Source organism: Erythrolamprus reginae, chromosome 5, assembly GCF_031021105.1.
Source record: "Erythrolamprus reginae isolate rEryReg1 chromosome 5, rEryReg1.hap1, whole genome shotgun sequence".
Classification (NCBI taxonomy): Eukaryota; Metazoa; Chordata; class Lepidosauria; order Squamata; family Dipsadidae; genus Erythrolamprus; species Erythrolamprus reginae.
In genome coordinates, this window is record NC_091954.1 from 56317502 (window position 1) to 56341674 (window position 24173).

Below are 24173 nucleotides of genomic sequence, written 5' to 3' on the forward strand. Positions count from 1 at the left end.
GTTCCAGGAGGCTGTAGGGAAGCCTGCTAGGACCAAAACAAGGGGCGGGGGTCACATGCGAATGGGTGTGGGTGTCATGTATCCATGCAGAGGGGTGTGGGGAGTCATGGGGGAGTCATGAACACATATGCAGGGGGCATTGCATTATGGGGTGCCGGGGATACACACTTGCTTTCAGAACACGATAAACAAAAAGATTAGCCATTACTGATCTAGTCCAATCTCCCACTAAAGCAGGACACCCTACATCATATTGTAGTCCAGTGTCTTCTTGAAAGCTTCCAGTAACGAAGCTCCCGCAACTTCTAAAGGTGAGCTATTTGATTGGTTGATTGCTCTCACTGTCAGAACATTTCTCCTTATTTCCAAGTTGAATCTCTCCTTGTTTAGTTTGCATCCATTATTCCTTGTCTGGCCTTTAGGTGCTTTAGAAAATAGCTTGACCCTGTACTTTCTGTGGCAGCCACTCAAGTACTGGAAGACCACTATCATGTCTCCCCGGTCCCTTCTCTTGGCTAGTTCTTGCAACCATTTGTCTTAACGTTTTAGCCTCCAATGGCCTAATCAGTGATTGTGAACCTATGCCACAGGTGCCACAGGTGACATGCAGAGCCATATCTGCTGGCACACGAGCCTAGCCCTAGCTCAGCTCCAACATGCATGTGTGTGCTGGCTGGGTGATTTTTGGTTCACATAGAAGCTCTGGGAGGGTGTTTTTGGCTTCCAAAGAGCCTCTGAGGGGATGGGAAAGTGTGTTTTTACTCTCCCTCTGGCTCCAGAGAAGCCAGAAGTTGGGAAACAGCCCATTTCCGGCCTCCAAAGGGTCGGGGGGGGGGGGGCGCATGGGAAGCTGTTTTCAACCTCCATTGAATTATGCGTGTGGGCACTAGTGCATGTGCAATAGCGTGCACCCATGCTCTTCTTGGCACCTGAGGGGGAAAAAGCCTAAATCATCTTGGTTGCTCTTCTCTGCATTCTCAACATGTTTTTTACGGTGTGTTGACCAAAACTGGATGCAGATTCTAGGCGTGGTCTTACTAAGGCTTTACAGAGCGTTATAAGTACAGTACCTCGCTTGATCCTGATTGTATCCCTCTGTTAATGCAATTTAGGATTGCAATGGCTGTTTTGGCTGTTGTCTCATATTTAATTGGTTTGCAGGGGTCCCAAAGACGTCGAAGCTGGCTTGTGGAGGGAGGGGGACCCAACGCACCCTTCCCTAAAACAGCTCCCTTCCCACGCCGTTCTCCAGCTCCCCTAACCACTCGCCGATCCCTGAAAAGTCCGACGATTCTGACCTCATCGGCAGGGCGGAGCTAGGAAGCGGCCCGAGAAGGTTTTGCCCGAGAGTTTAGGCAAAGAATCCGCAAGCAGGGCGAAAGAGGCGCGTCCCACGGGGGGAAGAAGTCCGTCCGGAGTTTTGGAGAGCGGGGGAGAAATCCGGACCCTCCACTCTAGAAAAGCTCTCTCCATCCCGCTTGGCAACCAATTAAAAGAGGAAAAACTCAGCATGGATAAATATAAAGGTAAGAAGTGCGCCTCTTGGGCTTTTCTCCCGAGCGTGGGAAAGGGCTGGAGGGCTCGGCGCTTCCCAGGGAGGCTGCTTGTTTTCCCACCGTGGGAGTTCTTGCCTTCGGTGAAATGTTTCCTGGGAATCCCACGTAGCGCTGCTTTTAGCCTGGACCCCCAAGCTAATTTCTCCCCGCTTTTTCCAGCGGTTTCGGAGAGCGGGCGAAGGTTTCTTGAAAGCGGAGCTTTGGACGAGTCGTGCGTGGATAGCGGCGAAAGAATTGATCCGTGCGCCGGGTGTCGCGTTGCGCGCGGCCGTCTGGCGAGCGAGATGGTGCGCGGAAGGGGAGGAATCTGTATTTAGATGCCTGGGAAGAGGGTGTGACGGGAGGGGGAGAGGGTTTTTAATAACGGGACGGTTTTAAGGGCGGTGGTGATGGTCGCAGACTGAGGAGCAACCCAATGTTTGAAACTATAAACTTGGAAAGGAAGGCAGAGCTGTGGCTGCGAGGGCGCGCGCCTCTGCTCTTCGCGGTGACTCACCTGGCCCACCCAGGACACCTGAGAACTGAAGCCGAAAGGGCCGCCAGCTGGACCGCCAGGAAGCGGGCGAGACTTGCAAACCGTCGGTCTCAACCGAGTGTGTGTGTGTGTGTGTGTGAGAGAGAGAGAGAGAGAGAGATTGCGGGGAAGGAAGGAAGCGAGAAAGAAGACAGAGGAGAACAGAGAGACGGAGAGAAGAGAAAGAAAGAGGACAGAGACAGTCAGACATACACACACACACACACACACACACACACACACACACACACACAGAGAGAGAGAGTCAGCGACAAAGAGAAACATACACTCAGACGCACACATACAGAGAGGGGAGGAAAGGAGAGAGGGAGGAGAGGGGGAGAGGGAGAAAGGGAAAGAGAGTGGGGAGGGAGAGGGAGGGAGGGGGAGAGGGGAGAGGGAGGGAGAGGGGGAGAGAGGGAGGAGAGGGGAGAGGGAGAAAGGGAAGAGAGTGGGAGGGGGAGGGAGGGAGGGAGAGAGAGGGGAGAGGGAGAGAGAGGGGAGGGAGAGAGGGAGGAGAGGGGGGGAGGGAGAAAGGGAAGAGAGTGGGAGGGAGAGGGAGGGAGGGAGAGAGATGGGAGAGGGAGAGAGAGGGGAGGGAGAGGGAGGAGAGGGGAGAGGGAGAAAGGGAAGAGAGTGGGAGGGAGAGGGAGGGAGGGAGAGAGAGGGGAGAGGGAGAGAGAGGGGAGAGAGGGAGAGAGGGGGGGGGGAGAGAGAAATCAAACTCCTCTACAATTACTTCAGGACCTGTGAAAGGAACCGAAATACAGAATTTGGGAACTTTCTGACTTTCGCCTGCAACCCTCTAGCAATTATCCAGTGCAGTTGGGGCTGGAAGACACAGCTGGCTACAGGTTTCCTGGCTACTGGTTTTGTGGCGGCTGGTCTTTCTCTTTGAATAGGATTTAAGGAATCGTTTACATACTTTGAATAGTTTAAATAGTATTTAAGGAAGCAAAACGAGATCTGCTTCCCAGTGGTGAAGAAAATGCACATTTTCAAGAGCCGATGTTTGCTAATCAAATAATAACTGGTGATGTTATAAACAGGAACAGGTTTTGTGCTAATACAGTATGTTATCTGCAATTAGGGTTGTTTTATCTTACTTTTACTTTAGGCACCTGGGGTCAATACAGTATACCATTATTTAAATAAACTAGGACTGGCATGTAATAAAGCAAATCCTGGATATTGGACTGCTAAGAGAAGGGGAGGGCGAGAGGAGAGAGAAGGATATGTGTGTGTGTGTGTGTGTGTGTGTGTGAGAGAGAGAGAGAGAGAGAGAGAGAGAGAAAGAGAGAGAGAGAGACCATGAATGCAAGTGTATATGTACTAGTAAAAAAGACATCTCAGCTGTTTAGCCCCTTGGGCTGTCCTTGCCCTGTATAGCAACCACACCCACTATTGGAATATTGCCCCGTACTTACCTAAAGTCCTTTAACATAAATAGGTTCTCTACCTCTATATTGCATACTACTTCACTCCAAAATTAAACTTAACAAAATACAGTCTATTTTTGCAAAAAAAAAAAGTGGGGAGAAAATCCTGGGGATGGGAAAGCGCTCTGTGAAATTTTCTTCACTGGAAAGAGCCTTGTAAGATTATTTTGATGTCACTTGAAATATGCCAAAAATGCACTTTTCCAGCCTTGTGCTTGAACATATATACAAGTACACACAAACACACACCTGCTGGCTTACTTAACTAGTAGGTTGTAGGACCAGTTTTCAGGGTGACCTGGCAATGCCAGTACACATCAGGACCTGAAAATCTGGCTCTCTGTATTTATAACTCTCACATGAGAAGCAAGTTATCTTCAGCACTCTAATCTTAGGTTGCTCTCCTGTATTTCTCTTTCCGAGGCAGATAATCAGTCAGAACCATCCAAGGAGTAATTTAGGTGGAATCTGAACATATAATTGTTCAAGAAAATCTCCCACATTCTAGAACTAGTTCTTGCAAGCACTATGGGATTATGATGCAATCCTCTTCCAATTTACCCTTCATTTACAAACTGTAAATGTGAGACTAAGTCACTGTTTTTCAGTGTCGCTGAAACATTGGACTGTTGCCAAGCAAATAGATGTAAGTCGAGGATTATCTTTAGTCTCCAATGTTGCAAAACATTACCAATTGAGCATTTACAGGCTGGGAAAGAACCACTGTGTTGCAAAAGGAAGCTGCCCTTAAAAGTGAGGCGATTGTGGTCTAGCTGTCACCTTCTTGGTCTGGAATTGCTGCTTCATTCAAATACACACCTGTTCTCAGTAGATTGCTGTTCCCAAGTTTGTCACTTCAAGATGATCTCCCAAAAGACATATTGAGAGTAGCCACTGTGGCCGTGTTACAATGCATTGCATTATGCATCTCCTGCAGGTGGCCAGCTGTAGATCAGAAGTTGTGTTGGCTTCTTCTCATGCAGCTGGATGTCCTAAGGTGGCATTGACATTCTGCTTTGAAAAAGGGAAACGCAGCACCTGACAAAATGGAAAGCCCTTTATTCTTTGTCATTTGTATAAATTCCGCAGGAACAGATTTTCTTTCTCGTCTGATGTGTGATCACTTCCTGCCTAGTCTGTGGATTTCGTGGAAGCATATTGCTGATTGTGCCAACAAAAAATGGTGCATTTGATTTATTAGTTGAATAATCCACTACTCGGGTTTCTTTTCTTTCTTGGAGCTTCAAGCATCCCTTTAAAAATGGAATTGATCCTCAACCTGGAATTTGGTCCTTAGCCCTTTTTCTATTTAATAAGTTGCTTAGTACTTTAATATTTTAAGAAGGAGAACTTGTGAGAATCATATGGCAACCTTTTTAAAATTATATTTTCTGGAATTTTTCTAAAAGGTTCACATTTTTTTGCTAAGAAATCTTACCAGTTTCTGAGACTTTTTGTTCGTTCCTCTGTTCATTCATTCATTCATTCATTCATTCATTCATTCATTCATTCATTCATAAATATGCAACCTTTATCTTGTGAATACATAGGATTGCAATAGGTTCTGTCATCTCTACCTTAATAAATAAGTGAATTTAATTTATGAATTTAATTTTTAAAAACAGAATATTTACTACAAAGTTACCTGTTAATTTTCAACCCTGTTGCAAGCAAACCTTTTTTTTTTAGACTTATTTGCAGGAAGGTAACAATGCAGAGATGGCTGGACATTTTAGCTGCTATTTTGATGTGTAGCTATTTTAATTAACTTGTACTATTTTTTAAAAAAAGTTTGTGTTTTAATGTATTGTTATGCAGCCTTGCTCCATCAGGATGGGGCATGCTGTGAACTGAAATTAGGACATGAGTTTTAACTGCTTAGAAGCTGATGTAATTCTGTGGTTTCACAGAATGGCCTTAGAATGATTCTTCTGGATTCATTAGAATTTTGTCAGAATTACCTGTGCTTTGAGGCTGAATTCTCTCACAAGTTCCTGGTTGGCCCATTCTGATGAAAACATTGGTTTCAATATATATCTACCATTATCATTTCAAAAATATGCTGCTTTTAAGAATATTTCTGTGGCAATCTGAGGGATGCCCTGAGTTTACTGATAGCTGAAAACAGGAATACGTGCTGATAATACTTGAGCAATGCTGAGTAGGCTAACTACTTCTTGGGTGTGTAATGAGATGTTGTCATTGATGTGTCACTCTGGTGACAAGTCTCACAATTGAATGCACAAACCTTTCTTGCTCTTAATATTGTTAAAATACCCCAATATTTTAAATAATGAAACATAGGGCCTTTTTAGTATGCCACCTGATTTGGAAGATCACAATGATTTTGTCAGTTAATGTTTTTTTTTCAGAAAAAATAACAAGTAAAAAGAGAAATTATTGCAACTGTATGTTAATTCTACCATTGTTCAAAACAACTGTTTAACATTTGGCTATACAGTGAAACCTCATCTTACAAACCCCTTGTCATAAAAACTTTTCGAGATACAAACCCGGGTTTAATGGGTTTTTTGCCTCTTCTTCCAAACTATTTTCACCTTACAAACCCAACCCCGCGTCCGGACTTCTGTTGCCAGTGAAGCGCCTGTTTTTGCGCTGCTGGGATTCCCCTGAGGCTCCCCTCCATGGGACACCCCCCCTCCAGACTTCCACATTTTTGCGATGTTGCAAGGGAATCCCAGCAGCGCAAAAATGGGCACTTCGCTGGCAACAAAAATCCAGATGTGGGGTTCCCCAGCAAGGGGAGCCTCAGCAAAATTGCTGCATCAAAAAACACGGAAGTCCGGAGATGGGGTTTCGAGGACTTCCGTGTTTTTGCAATGCTACAATTTCAATGAGGCTCCCCTTGCTGGGAAACCCCACCTCCGGGATTCCTCTGCTGAGATTCCTCTGCAGCATCACAGAAACACGGAAGTCCGGAGGTGGGGCTTCCCATGGAGGGGAGCCTCAGGGGAATCCCAGCAGCACAAAAATGGGTGCTTCAGCTGGCAAAAGAGGTGAGTTTTGGGCTTGCATGCATTAATTGCTTTTCCATTGATCCCTATGGGAAACATTGTTTCGTCTTACAAACTTTTCACCTTACAAACCTTGTCCTGGAACCAATTAAGTTCGTAAGATGAGGTATCACTGTACAGGAATATAGGAAATGACTGACTTGCTTCAATATGACCCAGTCCTTTTGTAAAGATATAGGCTGAACGTAACGTTTGCATGCAGAAACATGTATTCCAAATATATAATTAGAACAGTTAAAATTAATGACACACATTACCTTTTCCAGGGGAAAGGATAGAATGGACTGGCTAAACTGCCGATGGTTATTATCAAAACTGACAGTGCAATCTATTAAGAGATAATATCTGCCAAACCAACCCAGTTGCTGTGCAGCTGGGAGTGCTGAATATTAAATTATTAGCTGCGGACAACACCTTTTATCTATAGAGAAGTACAGTATTGCAGGTTTCACTTGCTATATAGAAATGTTCATGCTGAAGTGAATGAACAATTCACCACAGTATATAGATGTTTTGTGAACGTTTGTCGAGGAAAATTATTGCTTGAAGTGTTGAATTCCATGTATATAATGAATAAAGAATTAGCTTGTGGCCAATTTTGTGATACAAGCAAAATGATTATTGACTAGGCAAACCATAGATGGAATGTGTATCCTTCTAGATCAGTGATGGGCAACCTTTTGAGCTTGGTGTGTCAAAATTCGCCAAAAAACCAAGCATAACTCGGGTGGTGTGTCACCTTGAGAAAAAAAGTTTGGACAAAACCCCCCTCTTTTCCTCCCTTTCGCCTATTTCTCTCTCTCTCTCCCTCTTTCTTTCCCCTTCTCTCTCCATCCCTCTTTCTTTCTTCCTTCCTATCGTTTTTGCTCTTTCTCCCTCCTTTCCTCTTTCTCTCTTTCTTGCTTTCTCTCTCTCTCTCTCTTTCTCTGTCTCTCTTGCTATCTCTTTTATTCTCTTTCTCACTCTCTCTCTTGCTTTCCTTCTCTTTCTCTTTTGCTTTCTCTCTCTCTCTCTCTCTCTTGCTTTCTCTCTTTCTTTCTCTCTTCCTTGCTTTCTTTCTCTCTCTTTCTTTCTCTCTCTCTTGCTTTCCTTCTCTCTTTCTCTCTTGCTTTCTTTCTCTTTCTCTCTCTCTCTTCCTCCCTTTCTCTATTTCTTGCTTTCTTTCTCTCCCTTGCTTTCTCTCTTTCTTGCTTTCTCTCTCTTACTTTCCTTCTCTCTCTCTTTCTCTCTCTCTTTCTTGCTTTCTTTCTCTTTCTTTCTCTCTCTGTTCCTCTTTCTTGCTTTCTCTCTCTCTCTTGCTTTCTCTCTCTTTTTGTCTCTTACTTTCCTTCTCTCTTTCTCTTTTTCTCTCTTTCTTTCTTTCTCTTTCTCTCTCTCTCTCCCTCTCACACACACACAATCTTTCTCTCTCTCTCCCCCTTGCTTTCTCTCTCTCTCTTGCCTTCTCTCTCTCTTTCTCTCTTATTCTCTCTCCTCCTTTTTCTCTCTCTCTTTCTCTCTCGTGCACCACGGCAGCAACAGAGAGAGAAAGAGAGATGGAGAGTGGAGAGAGAGTGGACGGCGGCTTGCCGATCCGTGGCCCCCTGGATCAGCGTCCCTGCATGGCCCCAGCGCAGACTCCGCCATCGCCTTCACCTCCGCCTAAGAGGCAGCAGCCACATTCACCCCTTTGCCCTCCCAGGTGTCCATGGAGCTCAGTGCCTGGCCACGTGCCGCCTCCGCCTCCCGGTAGCGCGCCAGACATCTACCTGAGGAACGGGTGGTTGGGCGCCACGAAAGGCGACGCTTGAAGGCCACCATGGTGCCATTATTGTCATCACAGCGCAAAGCCAGGCAGTCCCGGATCGCTCGCTTCTCCGGCCAGCAAGCCGGCTGCCAAGGAAAGTGGCGCGATTTTTAAACGCGCGCTTTTCAAATGCGGCGCTTTCCTGGGCAGCCGACTTTGCTGGCCGGAGAAGGGAGGGATTCAGGACTGCGTGGCTTTGCGCCACTTCAAAAATTTCTGCCGTGGGAGGGGGTTCCTAATGGCTGTGCGGGTACACAATGGCCGGCGCCCTCCCACCGGGCCCCAAAAGCTCACGTGCCATCACCGCCAGGGAAGCTCCAGCCGGGCCGGGCTCCTATTCTCGCTCTTCGCACGTCCTTTTTTTTTTTTTGGTGCTCGGAAATCAACAACGCAGATCCTTTAAGAACCTGCGCTTGCGCTCTGCCGGCTTTTTCCTTCCCGGGCTGGGTGGGGGGCAGGCGAAGGAGGTGCGGGCTTCTCCAAACAGCAATGAAGGTGAAACAGGAGGGAGGGGTGAGAGTGAGGAGGCTTTTTTTGGGGGGGGCTCGCGTCGCGTGCGTTTGGTGCATTCTCTCCGAAAGTTTCTCCAGCGGCCGCGTGTCACTAAAAATGGCTATGCGTGTCAGTGCTGACACGCGTGTCATAGGTTCGCCATCACTGTTCTAGATGTTGCTTGAGCGCAATTTCAATTGCCTTAGCCAGCATGAGAGAGAAGATGAAACCTGAAACAGACTCAGAAGGCCACAGATTCCCCATTCATGTTTTAAAGTAGGGGTCTCCAACCTTGGCAACTTTAAGCCTGGCAGACTTCAACTTCCAAAATTCCCAGTTGGGGAATTCTGCAAGTTGAAATCCACCAGGTTTAAAGTTGCCAAGGTCGAAGACTCCTTTTTAAAAGGATTATCTGTTCAGAATATCAAGACTAAAAAAATCTAAGAATTTGCACATCAATTCTAGTGTCCAAGAATATTAAAACAGTTTGCTTCTAAATCAGCCATTGTGGATTTTATTCTGTTACCTGGGAACTGGATGTTGTTGCATCTTATTTAAACCTGTATATTGTTTTACGCTGTCTATTGTTAGAATTCCCTGGTTTCACTATAGACTATTGCTCAAAAAAATAAAGGGAACACTTAAGCAACAACTCCAAGTAAATCAAACTTCTGTGGAATAAAACTGTCCACTTAGGAAGCAACACTGATTGACAATCAATTTCACGTGCTGTTGTGCACATTCAACTTTGTACAGAACAAAGTATTCAATGAGAATATTTCATTCATTCAGATCTAGGATGTGTTATTTGAGTGTTCCCTTTATTTTTTTGAGCAGTATATATATATATTGATTATACAGTATATCAATATAATACTAGGGGTGAATTGCATGACTTCAAAATTTTAGGTGCCTAGAGATTTCTGTGTCCTTGGTTATTTTGTTAAAAAAAATTATATAGTTGAAAATAAGTACATGTGAGTTAAGGGGGAAGGGGAACAAGGTGAGTAGAGAGTTAAACCAAGTCTCTTTTCACTGGAATAAGCACTTTGGGGAATAAATAAATTCTAGCCATGCAAATTAAGTACAGTATGTTGAAACACTGAAACATGCTTTGGTGGAGAAGGGGAGACAGTAGGAATGCCTGGAATCTTGAAAGCATGTGGGACAAGAAAGGAAGAAATAGTGTGCTCTAATTTAAGGAGGAAACCAGATGATTAATTTCAAGTGTCCAGAATAAGTTATGCAAACTGACCTTTTATGCACTTAGTTTGGAATGATCGTATCCCATAGAAAAACTGTAGGATTAACAAAGTAAATTAAACTGTAAATGTACGAAATTTGCATCTGTGAATAATTGTCCTTCATCATTCCAGTCACAATAATGTTAAGCAATAATAGAAACATGACAATTTATGGTGACATCATCATCATCATCACCAATTGTGGGCAACAGAAATGGTGATATCTATTTCAAGACAAGATTATTCTGTTCTCATCTGTTACTCATTTTTTCTCCACTGTTTCTAAGAAAACCTGGTTCAAAGACAACTGGGAATCTCAGGTTCTGCTTTGATGTTATCTTTAATCATGCAATGATGTTTTCCAGCTTTGGCAATTTTAAGAATTCCCCAAACAGCTTGCTTACAAACTTGGAGTCCTAGCTTTAAATGTTAGATTGCCACAACCTTCTCTCTCCTAAATGAAAATTGTAGAGTTGTAATCTAACATACATGGCAGAGAGATAGGTTGGCTAATACTGACATGACATGTAAATAAATTTTTGAAGTATGTTTGCGTGGAGGAGACATAGTAATTGCCAAAAAAGAGAACTTGTCTTTATTTCCTATGGTAATCTTACTGTATTAGAGTAGAAGAGAGGAGAGGAGAGGAGAGGGGAGAGGAGAGTTGAATTGAAATAAAATTAATTGAATTCTTTATTGGCTAAGTGTGATTGGATACTCAAGGAATCTGTCTCCAGTGAATAAGCTTTCAATGTACATGCATGCAAAAGATAAATCACGATCATGATCATAAAATATAATCATCATAAGATGCAACTCTCAGTGATAGTGATAGGATACTAAAAAAAAAAATCAACCAACATAAGTCATAATAGGAAATTAAGTAAAAGCAATCAACATAACTCATACAAACAACAAAGTTATATCATCAGATGCTAGAGGAATAGGTGATAGGAAAAACGCAAAGAATAATAGCAATATAGCCCTACTATATGATTTGACATCCTAGGGCAGTGATGGCAAATCTTTTTTCCTTGGTGTGCATGTTTCTATCAAGCATGTCCAAGTGCCTGCACCCATAATTCAATGCCGGGAGAGTGCAAAAACAGCTTCCTCCACCCCACAGAGGCCCTCTGGAGGCTGGAAACGGCCTGTTTCCCAATTCTTGTGGGCCCAGTAGGCTCATGTTTTGCCCTCACCAGACTCAAAAGGCTTCCCTGGAGCCAAGGGAGGGTAAAAATGCCTTCCCCCATCCCCCTGGAGGCTCTCTGGATGCCAAAAACACCCTTCTAGAGCCTCTGTGTGGGCCAAAATCAACTGGATGGCACCCACATGCACGTTGGAGTTGAGCAAGGGCAACAGCTCATGTGCCAGCAGATATGGCTCCACATGTCACCTGTGGCACCCGTCCCATAGGTTCGCCATCACTGTCCTGGGGCCTGGGTGTCAAACTCGCTGCATCATATTGCCATCACCTGACATTTTGTGACGGTTTTTACATTTACAAAGCTGTGGTAGCTGTGATCTGTGCATAACACATCTGGTCCATAAACTGCAGGTTTGACACTCCTGAACAGAGACAGTGTTGTGGGAATTAGTTTAATACATACACATAAGTTTATAACACATTAGACATATAGTGGAAAATGGCTTATTCTCTTGTTCACCATGCTATGAGACAATGGCCAGTCCACCCAAATGGAAATGAAGAACTGATATAAGTTAAAACAGTGTTTCCCAACCTTGGCAACTTGAAGATATTTGGACTTCAACTCTGGGAGTTGAAGTCCAAATATCTTCAAGTTGCCAAGGTTGGGAAACACTGAGTTAAAAGATGATTGGATTAATTTTCTATTGCCATAAAACGGGATAGATTTCTTTAGCAGCCTGATGAATAAAAAGAAAGAGGGAGGAAGGAACTCCCTAGATGGGATAAAGCTCTACTCCCCAAACCTGGATAATTTACTCAAAATTTGGTAAAACAATATTTTATTTGGGTAATGACTCACAGATTGGTTACTCAATCACAGCAAGAACATTTAAGGAGACTTAAAGCATTTTACCTGGATTGGGTAAAGTGACTTTCTGACAAAGTCTGCTCTGTTCTGTTTTCTATTGCTGTGTTGGTTAAGTCTGATATTGCAAACTGTAGATGGAAAGAGCTGGTTGAGATATTATACAGTAGTGAGGCTTTTTCTGCTTGGGTGCACTTTCACAATAGCAGGTGTGTGTGTGCCCACACCTGTAATGCAATTCCACCGCACATGCACATACACCGTACATCCCCATGCATGCGCATAATCCCCCTTCTTTCCCTCCCCCTGTGCATGTTCACAGGCCTCACTGAAGCCTCTGGACTTCCAGTAGGCCTGTTGAGCTGTTTTTCGCTATCCCCAAGCTTCAGGAGCCTTTCCTGAAGCCTGGGGAAAGTGAAAATGACCAAAAAGAAGGCCAAAAATCAACTGGCCAGGGCATACATGTCCATTGGAACTGACATAGGGCAAAGCCTGGCGTGCCCTCAGTTATAGCTCCACATGTCATAGGTTTGCCATCACTGTTATATACGGTAGGTTTATGCATTTGAGCCGTGAATGTCACGATATCTTACTATTTCATTTCTGGTAAATGAAAGAAAACTCAGTTTGTCGGGCAGACAGTTTTATACAGTAGTCCAAAATGCAGGTCATAAGTGAAGTCTGTTCAACTGTGCATCGTGTAAAGCTCACTTTCATAATTTCCCCTCTGACTGGATTACAAAACAGTGCATTTAGGAAGTTATTTTGAAATGAAATATTTTCACACAGTTGGTATTATTCTGATATCCCATTTTTTCTGCTCAGTATTGAAGTCTATATGTTTGTTATTTCCCTTTCCAGTTATCTAACAGGATTTTAAAGTGTTTTAAAAATCTTAGAAGTTTGAAGATATTGACACTATTATTCCCCTAAAAGTCCTTTTTAAAAAAATAAGGAATGCTCTAGTAACCTTATTTTCCCAGATTGAAAGAAGAATTGGGAAGCAGCCCTCCATGCGGAGGATAGGAGATGCTCTGATATACATGAACTAACAGATAATACAATAGCACCAGAAAGAAGTAAATTACATTTACTCTAATAGTGATGTCTTCAGATCAAGAGATTTGATGCAATAGGAGATATCTTCATCAATCATTTTTTGGTATAAGTTTTATTGTCAGAGCCATTGGCAAACAAAAGCTAATTTAAGGTGTAAAAGACTATTTGTTGACTATTTGTTGAGTTGCAGCATAAAATATTTATTCAAGCCTATGCATAAGAATCTAGTGAAGTTAGAGTCACCAGGACTCTAAGCTTATGGCATGCTTAACTCTGTCTCCCAGCTCTGCCTATAATTCTCACAATATTTTAATCTGCATCCTCTTCCTCAAGACTGCAGATAGTTTAGGATATCTGGTAACAGGCTATGAGATAGAGATTTTCTAATCATGCTATAACTAGCTGTGTCTTCTTTCCCAATAGCATTTGCTGTCTTACATTACCTTTGGATAACTCCAGAAATCAACGTACCATTATTTCTTCTAGGATCTTTCTGGTTATTCTTAAATTTTGCAGATAGTCATTAAATTGTAGAGATTGTTAATATGCAGAAAGTGAGATTCAAAGATTGCATTCCCACTAAAATTAATATCCCACTAAGTTGGAAATTAAATTTCCCATTTTAGTTATGCATAACCCAGACAATGAGCTCTTTGTTATATTGCTACTAGGTGCACATCTCTCCACCACCACATTTGTTGGTAAATAGAGAAACAGCACTTAGGTTTACATATTGCTCCAGAGTGCTTTTGCATCACTCTCTGGGCAGTTCATAATGTTATCACCACTTTGCTTCCAACAGTCTGGCTCTTCATTTTACCAACATTGTAAGAATGGAAGGCTGAGTTAACCTTGAACTCCTGATTGTGGGCAGAATTAGACTTCAATACTACATTCTAACCACTGTATCACCAGGAGTCTTTATAACCCTAGTAATGTACAACCTGTTTTAGAATATGTAATCATAGTAATATATTTCCTGTGTCAGAATAGCATACATTTATTTCAGGAGTCGGTTCTAACTTACCATGCTGCCGATTTGCTTCCTACTGCACCATGTGGCTGTGTGTACATTGCGCACCATGTAGCTGCACAGTGTGTTTGCACGTTGTGCACGCACACACACATATACAGTGCAGTGAAGTGCTGCACTTATCTTTGTATGCCGGGATGTCTCTGGGCAGGCGGTGGGCGTGGGCTCGCAGGCAAGAGTTGGGAATGCACACTCAGCATGAGATTTGCTTCCTGTGCATATGCAGGAAGTGGGGTCTTGTGCGAAGATGCACGCGACCATGAGATTTTTCTGGTTTTTGCTGGTTTTTTTGCTACTGTGCATGCGCAGATGCAAAAAAGATGGCAAAAAATGCCGAAATCTTACAGGCATGTATGTCCTTGCATGAGATTTCACTTCCTGCACATACACAGGAGGCAAATCTTGCACCAGGCATGTGTGCCCAGCTGCCGGTCAGCTGGAGCAGCATGCACAGCTCAATTTCCACTACCCGGATGACATCCCTCCCCATCTGGCAAGCTGCCCTTCACTGGTGCAGTGCCAAAAACTCAGCTTCTACTCATGTGCAGAAGCCAAAAAAAAGATGGCAGCGTTTATGGTTGGAACCCGTTCGGTGGCATGGTCAGCCGGTGAGTGCTCCTGGTTCAGCGAACAGGGAGAAATTCCCGCTATCAATTCTATAGAATTTGTTCAAAACGGGAGCAACCAACCTCTGATTTATTCCCCAAAACATGCCTATATATGTGAAGATAAGGGATGCCCAAAATTGATGGAAGAGCCACTCTTTCTAGAAGGTCTCAAGAATGGGAACAATCTTATCTCAGGGAAATGAGGTTCCAGAGAGTATGAGCACACAACAGATACAAACTTAAAGTAAACCGCTCTAAACTCGACTGCAGGAAATACAACTTTAGTAACTGAGTAGTTAATGCATGGAACTCACTACCTGACTCTGTAGTATCATCACCAAACCCCCAAAACCTTACTCCTAGACCATCCACTGTTGACCTCTCCCGATTCCTAAGAAGTCAGTAAGGGGCGTGCATAAGAGCACCAGCGTGCCTTCCGTCCCCTGCCCTAATGTTTCCCTTTTACTGGTATCATGTATATAAATATTGTTATATCTTTGGATACCACCAATACAGTACTTGCTTGACAAAACAAACAAATAAATAAAATAAATAAATAAATCATTCACAATCAGACACATGGTACAATTATTAATGCACAGTTATTGTTTTCACAAAATGTTATTTACAATAACTGTGCATTAAGGCTCATGGAATTCTAATGTGAATGCTCACTTCTATTTCTACTAGTTTTTTCTCATCGTTCCTACCATCCTTTCCCTCCCACTTAGGACTGTATGACTATAACTTGTTGCTTGTATCCTAATATTTTTATTAATATTGATTGTTTCTTCATTGCTTATTTGATCCCTATGACAATCATTAAGTGTTGTACCACATGATTCTTGACAAATGTATCTTTTTCTTTTATGTACACTGAGAACATATGCACCAAGACAAATTCCTTGTGTGTCCAATCACACTTGGCCAATTCTAATTCTAATTATAAATGTGCATAGGAGAGTAGTTTAAATTTTTGTTCTTTTATATCAATTCTTTTCCCCCTTTCCTTCTTTGATGCTGTGTTAGGTTACACTGTTGTTCCAGATGTTCTTTCCCCTATGCTGTTCTCTTTTACCTTTTATGGCTGACATGCTCGGATGATTGTATAAATCAAAGAACAAATAATATGCTTTTTTCTGACCTGTAGCTCAAATCACTATGAGGTGGGTAATAAGAAGTGATGAATAATTTGCTTTAAGATAATATTTTCTCCTTTTGTTACCCAATCATATTACTCATGTCAATGAAACAAGATGTGAAAAATTTGAAAGACTGCTTAACAAGAACACTATCTTTGACTCAACACCCATCCACCCTAATTAATTGTCCATTTCATACACGTTCTTTAATGCAATATAGTTAAAGCAAACTAATTTCCTTAGGCTTATGAAGTCTTATTTTGTTTTTGCAAATTGCTGGTACTTTGTTTTTAAAATTGTTCATGGCAAATACACTTTTAAAAGCTAGGGGAGACTTCCATGCAGATTTTTGGCCAAATGCTTAGATTTTGCTATTAAATTTTATTCCCATGCTTGCTTGAGTTTTTGTTGGCCTCTCACTCTTTGAAACATATGTTTTTGTTTCCCTCAAAAAAATGTAACTCATTTATTGGCCAGAATCTAGGATAGATTCCCCAAGTCCGGTACCCTCCAGCTGTTTGGGAAGAGCTCTTTGCAGAATTTCTAGCCGGTAGGTCTTTGACTTTTCTGGCTGAGAATTCTGAGGGTTATGAGGTCCAACAGATCTGAAAATAACAGAACGGGAAAAGATGATCTCCAATGAATGCCAGCAAAGCCCATATTTGTCCTCATAACTCTTTAGAAAGAAACAGCAGCTCAACTTCAAGATTGCTATCATCCAGAAGCTTTATAGTTATGCTAACTATGAGCAGTCAAATTTCCGCTCTGGAAAATTAAGGAGCATCCTTTTTCAAACATTTCCCATGCCATTCCCTTCTTCAGCAGGCTGAGACATCCTTGGCATGCTGATTTTTCCATCTGTTGCTCTCCCTACTATCTTTCCCACATATCATTACAGTTCAATGAGTAGGTAAGGTTGCGTAAGTATACATAAGTAGAGTATTTATACATATCTGGTGTGTTTATTCATAGAACTTAAGATCTCGCCACCCAGAGTCCATCAGGAATTGAGCAGCTTACAAATCTAATAAAACCTAAAACCTAAGAAGAACCTGAATTATTTATTTAATTCAGTGAGGAACAGCAATTTCGTTGTCTTAAATCTGTGACTTGTTGTCAACTATCTTTTGGCCTCTGGATCCAAAAATAACCATAGTTTTTGTCTATCACATCAACCTTTTAAACTACAGGATACCCCCAAAAGTCATACAAATTGTGCATAGAAAGGAAAGTAAAATAAAAACTTACCCAATATACTATTTACGAAGAATAATTTTATTCACTAAAAGGCTATAATAGTTACTGCAAGTTAAATTGTGTTCATACAAATAGTTGTTTTTTTATCGAATGGTAATTATACATATTAAGGTAATAATTTTTGCTTATAGCTTATGGACTGTTTACTCTGTGGACCTTCTCACATGATGCTCCAGCAACAGTCAACCATCATATGTACATCCCATCTACCTTGATACTATGCTTCCATGACCTTCAAATCTTGCTCATCACTGACTGCATCACCCTGCTCATCACTGACTGCACCAAGATTTTCTGGAAAGTTGTAAAAAATGCAATTTGATGCTCAATATATATATATAAGATGTAGAGAAAAAACTTGACGTGGTAGAAGAAAACTAACACAGTTTTGAAACCAGCATGCCTAATTAACTATAAAAATGCTCAAAAATCAAACTCAACAGAAATTGTGTTACAAATTGTTCTCCAGTGAATTATTAATATCACAGATTTCAAAGTAGCTATGCTTTCAAAACAGCTTTTAAGCATAATAATAGTAGCAGACAAAAATGGCTGGATACTGGATGGCTTTGAAGACAGAATAGAAGAGAAAGAACTGGATAACATAATAAAAAGGCCACAAATAGAAGTACAATTATTCTGGCATAAGAAAGCAATAGGCAACTTGAATGCGACCACAAAACAACTGGAGTACTGCTTGAACACCATCGGCATGGATGAACTCAGGACCAAGCAAAAGGCAGCTTTACTGCTGGTTATCAGCTCACAATAGTTAATTTAGTGACCATTTGAAGTTAAAATGACACTGAACAAAGTGATATATGATCATTGCAGAATCCCCATGGTCATGTGATTTACATTCGCATGCTTGACAACCGACTCACATTTAAAACAGTTGCAGTGCTGAAGTCATGTGATTCCCTTTTGCAACCTTCTGACAAGCAAAGTCAATGAAGAAACCAGATTCACTTAAGAACAGTCGAAATATAATGATGACAAAACAAAACATGGATTTCAAAAAATCAGCGATCTAGTCAGGATACATCAGGGTATTGATAAAAAAATGATCTCTAAATTATATAACTTTTTCCTCCAATATAATATGATTGACGAGGTAAAAGGCTCAATGTGTGGGCACAAAATTTCAGCTACCCAATAAATTTAACTGAATGGGGGAAAATATGAAATGTAAATTACAAACTAACATTGGCAACATCATATAAAGAAAATTTATATTAAATGTTTTACTGATGACATCTCCCTCCGGCACGATTGGCTAAAATGTTTCCAAAATTCTCCCCAAAGCGTTGGAAGTGTAAAAAAGGTTTAGGAACTTACTAACACTTATGGTGGACATGTCCCAGGGTGAAAAACCTTTGGATAAGAATCAAAAACTGTTTTGAACAAATTACATCACAAACGATCCTTTTAAAGCCAGAACTTTTCTTATTAGGCATCTTCAGAGAAAAGATGTCAACAGAAGACAGGTATATAATTTTACATATCTGAATAGTGGTCAAAATCATAGAGGCACAAAATTGGAAAAAGGAATAAATTCCATCTATGCTAAACCTTGCTAACAAAGTATTAGAGTGTGCAGAACAGACCAAGGTGTCTTTGGAATTGAAAGATAAGGATGAAATGGAATTTTATAAAACCTGGACAGGTAGTATAATTGGCTTAACCAAAATAATTATCAAAAATTGTAATAACCACATATTACAAATTAACAATGCAAAGAATAATAAATTGCTTTCCTCTCTATACAGACCAGAAGAAACTGAGTAAATACATGGTTATTACCCTGTTTTCCCGATAGTAAGACACCCCCGATTGTAAGACGTATCGGGGGTTTCAGGGGGGTCGGCTAATATAAGCTGTACCCCGAAAGTAAGACATATGTCTTACTTTCGGGGAAACACGGGGGGTATTGCCACCTCCCTCTCATCTAGCTGCGTGCCGCCTCCTGCCCACGTCCCCCCCTCCATACGTCACCGCGTCTGCCGCCTCCGTCTGATCTAAATGAGCGCCGCCTCCTGCCCACGCCTGCGCCGTCCCCCTCTCCATACGTCACCGCGCCATCCCCTGCACTTGTCACTGCCGCCTCTGCAAATTTACTCGGGCACGTCCCTACTCCAAAGAAACCTCCCCCCCCCACCCGTCACAGAAGGTAAAATGCATATACACTAAAAAAACACATTTTGCACAGTTTTTTTAGCTGTCAGTACCCTTTAACAATATAAGACATACCCCGAAAGTAAGACATAGTGGGGCTTTTGGGGATAAAAAGAAAGTAAGACACTGTCTTACTTTCGGGGAAACACGGTAACTTATAGACTGAACTGAATAAAAGAATTGTTGAACTGATACAAATAAATAAATGAACAAATAAAAGAAAATAAAAATTATTTGAAGACAGTATAAATACATTAATTTAATAGAAGTGAAAAGAATAAGTATATCAATGTAAATAGAAACTATATATTTACATAGGATAATTATAGCATGGCATCAATAGGCTGTAGAAGACAAGTATCAACAGGATGGTTGACATTTATATTGAATATATTCTATATAACTATTCATACATATGTGTATATATGTATGGGTGTACACACAATGTTACATGCGCTTATATGTTGTATGTTTGACTTTGTTTTTTTATATGTATTTAATAAAGATTTTTTTTTAAAAAAGGACTGTGTTACTAATTTAAGAACTTCGGGGATTCACTTAGAAACAGGGCAAGAAAAGTTGTAACATGGAACAAAACTCACTTAACTAATTTCTCACCATATACACAAATTTTGGGCTCAATTTTGATTGTAAGTTGAAGACTACCTGTTCTTGGAACAGCTTACATCCTGCAACAATACCTTTAATATTATTCAACAGCATCTTATGAGTGTTATCCAGGGGTGGGTTCTAACTTATCTCACTGCTGGTTTGCTTCCTCCCGAAAAAAACAAGATGGTGACACATGTACAGTGCTGGAAATTCAGCTTTTTCACATGCTCAGAAGAAAAATAATCTGGAGAAAAAATCCCCTCTCCAAATCCCACCTCAATATTTTTTGTTTTTAGTCTCCAAAAAAGATAGAAGTGTCCATGGACTGGCACTGACCAAACCAGTTCCATGACATCATTGTGACATCACCAGTTGGTTGCTACCGATTCGGGAAAATTGCTTTGCTCAAACCGAGAGGAACCCACCTCTGTTCCTATCTCATGTCGTGAATGATAGATGGATAGCAATTGATTTTAAACCTCTGCCCCCAATTAGAAATTATTAACCAATAAATATCTAGGACTCTTTCAATAGGGAGAGAATAATCTGGCTGAGCTGATTTTAAGACAAATGAGGCCTGCCTGCAATTTTTTTTTTTTTTTTTTTTGCTTCAGAGAGATTTCTCACATGGAAATTGGTAATAATCGCCTTGGGAGGAAGGGGTCCAGTTACACATCTATCGGTGATTTATTCCTCCCTGCAGAAAGATACAAAAATGCAGACATAGTTAATACTGTATAGCAGCAAGTTTAATATTAAAACATAATTATCTCAGAAATGGAGCTAGAACCTTTTACTTATTTAGAAGATTATATTGTTGAACAAACCATACAGATGCATACATAATGCCAAACTAGAAACTGTACTTTACAAAAATTCTTTATGGTTTAGTATAATGTACTTTAAAACTTTTAAAGATTGCTCATGGCTTCTGTAGATGCTATCTGAGAAATAAATAAGTAACTAAAGATTGTTTAAGTAACCATGGTTAAAATAGACCATCTTATATATAAACTATATCAATGTTGAGTCAAATTTAATTTCTGTCCTAACATTTCTTTATTCCAGACCCATTTTTGATGTATTGCCCCAATACTGTATACCATGGGAATGTAATATACAGTTCTCAGTTCAAATATATACATGTCCTAACCTTTTAAAAAATGAAATAAACTAGGAAAAGAAATTTATGACCAATAACCATGTAAAGGACATATTTAATGACAGATTAAGGGAAGCAATTATTACACACCAAAAATATTTAAGATATGTTTCTCACAGCTTGCCTAGGTTAGAAAAATAATAAACTTTTTCTTCCTTCCTTTCTCTAAGACCACAGCAACAAATTTGATTAAGCAGAGTATGGTGAATTATTCAAAGTGGTTTTTTTTAAATTAGGCTATATATATATATATATATATATATATATATATATATATATATATATATATATATATATACTGTATATATATATATATATAATTTATTTATTTATTTTTAATTTTTTTAATTTTTTTTATTTTTTATTTGTTTTATAAATTTATTTACTTATTTATTTATTTATTTAACATATTTATATGCTGCCCAAATCCTGAAGGACTCTGGGTGGTTAGAGTAAAATGCAAGTACAGTAATACCTCATCTTACGAACTTAATTGGTTCCGGGATGAGGTTTGTAAGGTGAAAAGTTCATAAGATGAAACAATGTTTCCCATAGCAATCAATGGAAAAGCCAATAATTCGTGCAAGCCCATGAAGAAAATCCAAAACATTAAGGCTTTAAAAAAAAAAGGGGGTGGCCAGACGAAGCTGAGGCGAACGGAGTGGGGGGAGGGACAGCGAGAGGTGGCAGTCCCAACGAAGCAAGGCGAAAAGAGCCTCTCTTGAGCTCCATGAGTCTTTGCCTCCCATTTTTGATCCCCCCACTATTCTCATTTCCCCCACACCTTTCCTCTCTCTTGAGCTCCATGAGTCTTTCCCTCCAGTTTTTGCCCACCCAACTCTGCTCATTTTCCCCACACCTTTATCCTCTCTTGAGTTCCATGAGTCTTTCCCTCCCATTTTTGCCCACCCCACTCTGTTCATTTCCCCACACCTTTCTCCTCTCTTGAGCTTCATGAGTCTTTCCCTTTCATTTTTGCCCACCCCACTCTGCTCATTTCCCCCATACCTTTCTCCTCTCTTGAGCTTCATGAGTCTTTCCCTCCCGTTTTTGCCCACCCCACTCTGCTCATTTTCCCCATACCTTTCTCCTCTCTTGAGCTCCATGAGTCTTTCCCTCCCGTTTTTGCCCACCCCACTCTGCTCATTTCCCCCATACCTTTCTCCTCTCTTGAGCTCCATGAGTCTTTCCCTCCCGTTTTTGCCCACCCCACTCTGCTCATTTCCCCCATACCTTTCTCCTCTCTTGAGCTCCATGAGTCTTTCCCTCCCGTTTTTGCCCACCCAACTCTGCTCATTTCCCCCATACCTTTCCTCTCTCTTGAGCTCCATGAGTCTTTCCCTCCAGTTTTTGCCCACCCAACTCTGCTCATTTTCCCCACACCTTTATCCTCTCTTGAGTTCCATGAGTCTTTCCCTCCCATTTTTGCCCACCCCACTCTGCTCATTTCCCCCATACCTTTCTCCTCTCTTGAGCTTCATGAGTCTTTCCCTCCCGTTTTTGCCCACCCCACTCTGCTCATTTCCCCCATACCTTTCTCCTCTCTTGAGCTCCATGAGTCTTTCCCTCCAATTTTTACCCACCCCACTCTGCTCATTTCCCCCATACCTTTCTCCTCTCTTGAGCTTCATGAGTCTTTCCCTCCCGTATTTGCCCACCCCACTCTGCTCATTTCCCCCATACCTTTCTCCTCTCTTGAGCTTCATGAGTCTTTCCCTCCCGTATTTGCCCACCCCACTCTGCTCATTTCCCCCATACCTTTCTCCTCTCTTGAGCTTCATGAGTCTTTCCCTCCCATTTTTGCCCACCCCACTCTGCTCATTTTCCCCATGCAGTTTGGAAGGGGGGAGTTTGTCGCTGGGATTTAAAGCAGCGCTGGCAAAAATGAAGGGAATCCCAGGGAGAGGAGCCTCAGGGTAATCCCAGCAATGCAAGAACGGGGTGCTTTGGCTGGCAAGGGAAGTTCGGAAGCGTGGATTCCCAGGGAAATCTCAGCACTTCGCAGCATCCCAGTGGCTAGGCTACTCAGGTTCGTAAGGTGAAAATAGTTCGGAAGAAGAAGCAAAAAAATCTTAAACACTGGGTTCGTATCGTGAAAAGTTCGTATGAAGAGGGGTTCGTAAGACGAGGTATCACTGTATCTTGTAAATAGTCCAACTTTTTTTCCACACAGTTTTAACAAAAGAATATCCCAGGCTCCTCAATGGCTAACATTCCTGGGAGATTCTAAACCTGAACCAAAGCCAATTAGTCTACTACTCTACACGAACCTAGCATAATGCACTTGCATTAGAGATCATAGTTCAGCTAAAACCATACTTTTTTGTACATCCATCTATACATATTCATCACGTTGTTCATTTTTGGTGTAAGCAATACAATAGAAATAGAAAGCTAAACAGAAGTTAAGTGGATGAGATTAAAAGAAGAAAAATGGATACAGTGAAATCTAGCTTTTACCATTGCCAACAAGTATCTCTCTCCATACTTTCATAATATTGCAACCATCCCTTTAATGTCTTCTAAAAATCAGGTGGGGTTGGAGCTAACTGTAATTTATTTATATATTTTATTTATTTAATCTATTTTTTAATGCCGCCCTTCTCCTTAGACTCAGGGCAGCTTACAACATGATAGCAATAACACTTTTAACAGAGCCAGCATATTGCCCCGCTATCCAGGTTCTCTTTTTACCCGCCTTGGAAGGATGGAAGGCTGAGTTAACCTTAAGCCGGTGATTTGAACCACTTACCTACAGATCGACAATCAGCTTCAGTGGCCTGCAGTACTGCATTCTACCTGCTGCACCATTTGAAATTTAGGGCAGATGTTGTTCCAGAGAATGTGTTTTTCCTTAGTCCCAACAGATTTAAATTTAACTGGAGATAGATGCTCCTGCAAGTAACCATATTATTTATTTATTTGTTTGTTTGTTTGTTTGTTTGTTTGTTTGTTTGTTTGTTTGTTTGTTTGTTTATTTATTTATTTATTTATTTATTTATTTATTTATTTATTTATTTATTTATTTATTTATTTATTTATTC

General features: G+C 41.1%; 1 protein-coding gene across 1 annotated transcript in view; it reads left to right on the plus strand.

The window, feature by feature from the left end:
• The first annotated feature begins 1325 nt into the window (after positions 1-1325).
• Positions 1326-24173, plus strand: part of AFAP1L2 (actin filament associated protein 1 like 2) — a 108967-nt gene continuing 86119 nt past the window's right edge. The window contains exon 1 of the mRNA XM_070752662.1: positions 1326-1526. Coding sequence (XP_070608763.1) covers positions 1511-1526 — 16 coding nt within the window. The 5' untranslated portion in view covers positions 1326-1510. The remainder of the gene's footprint in view (positions 1527-24173) is intronic.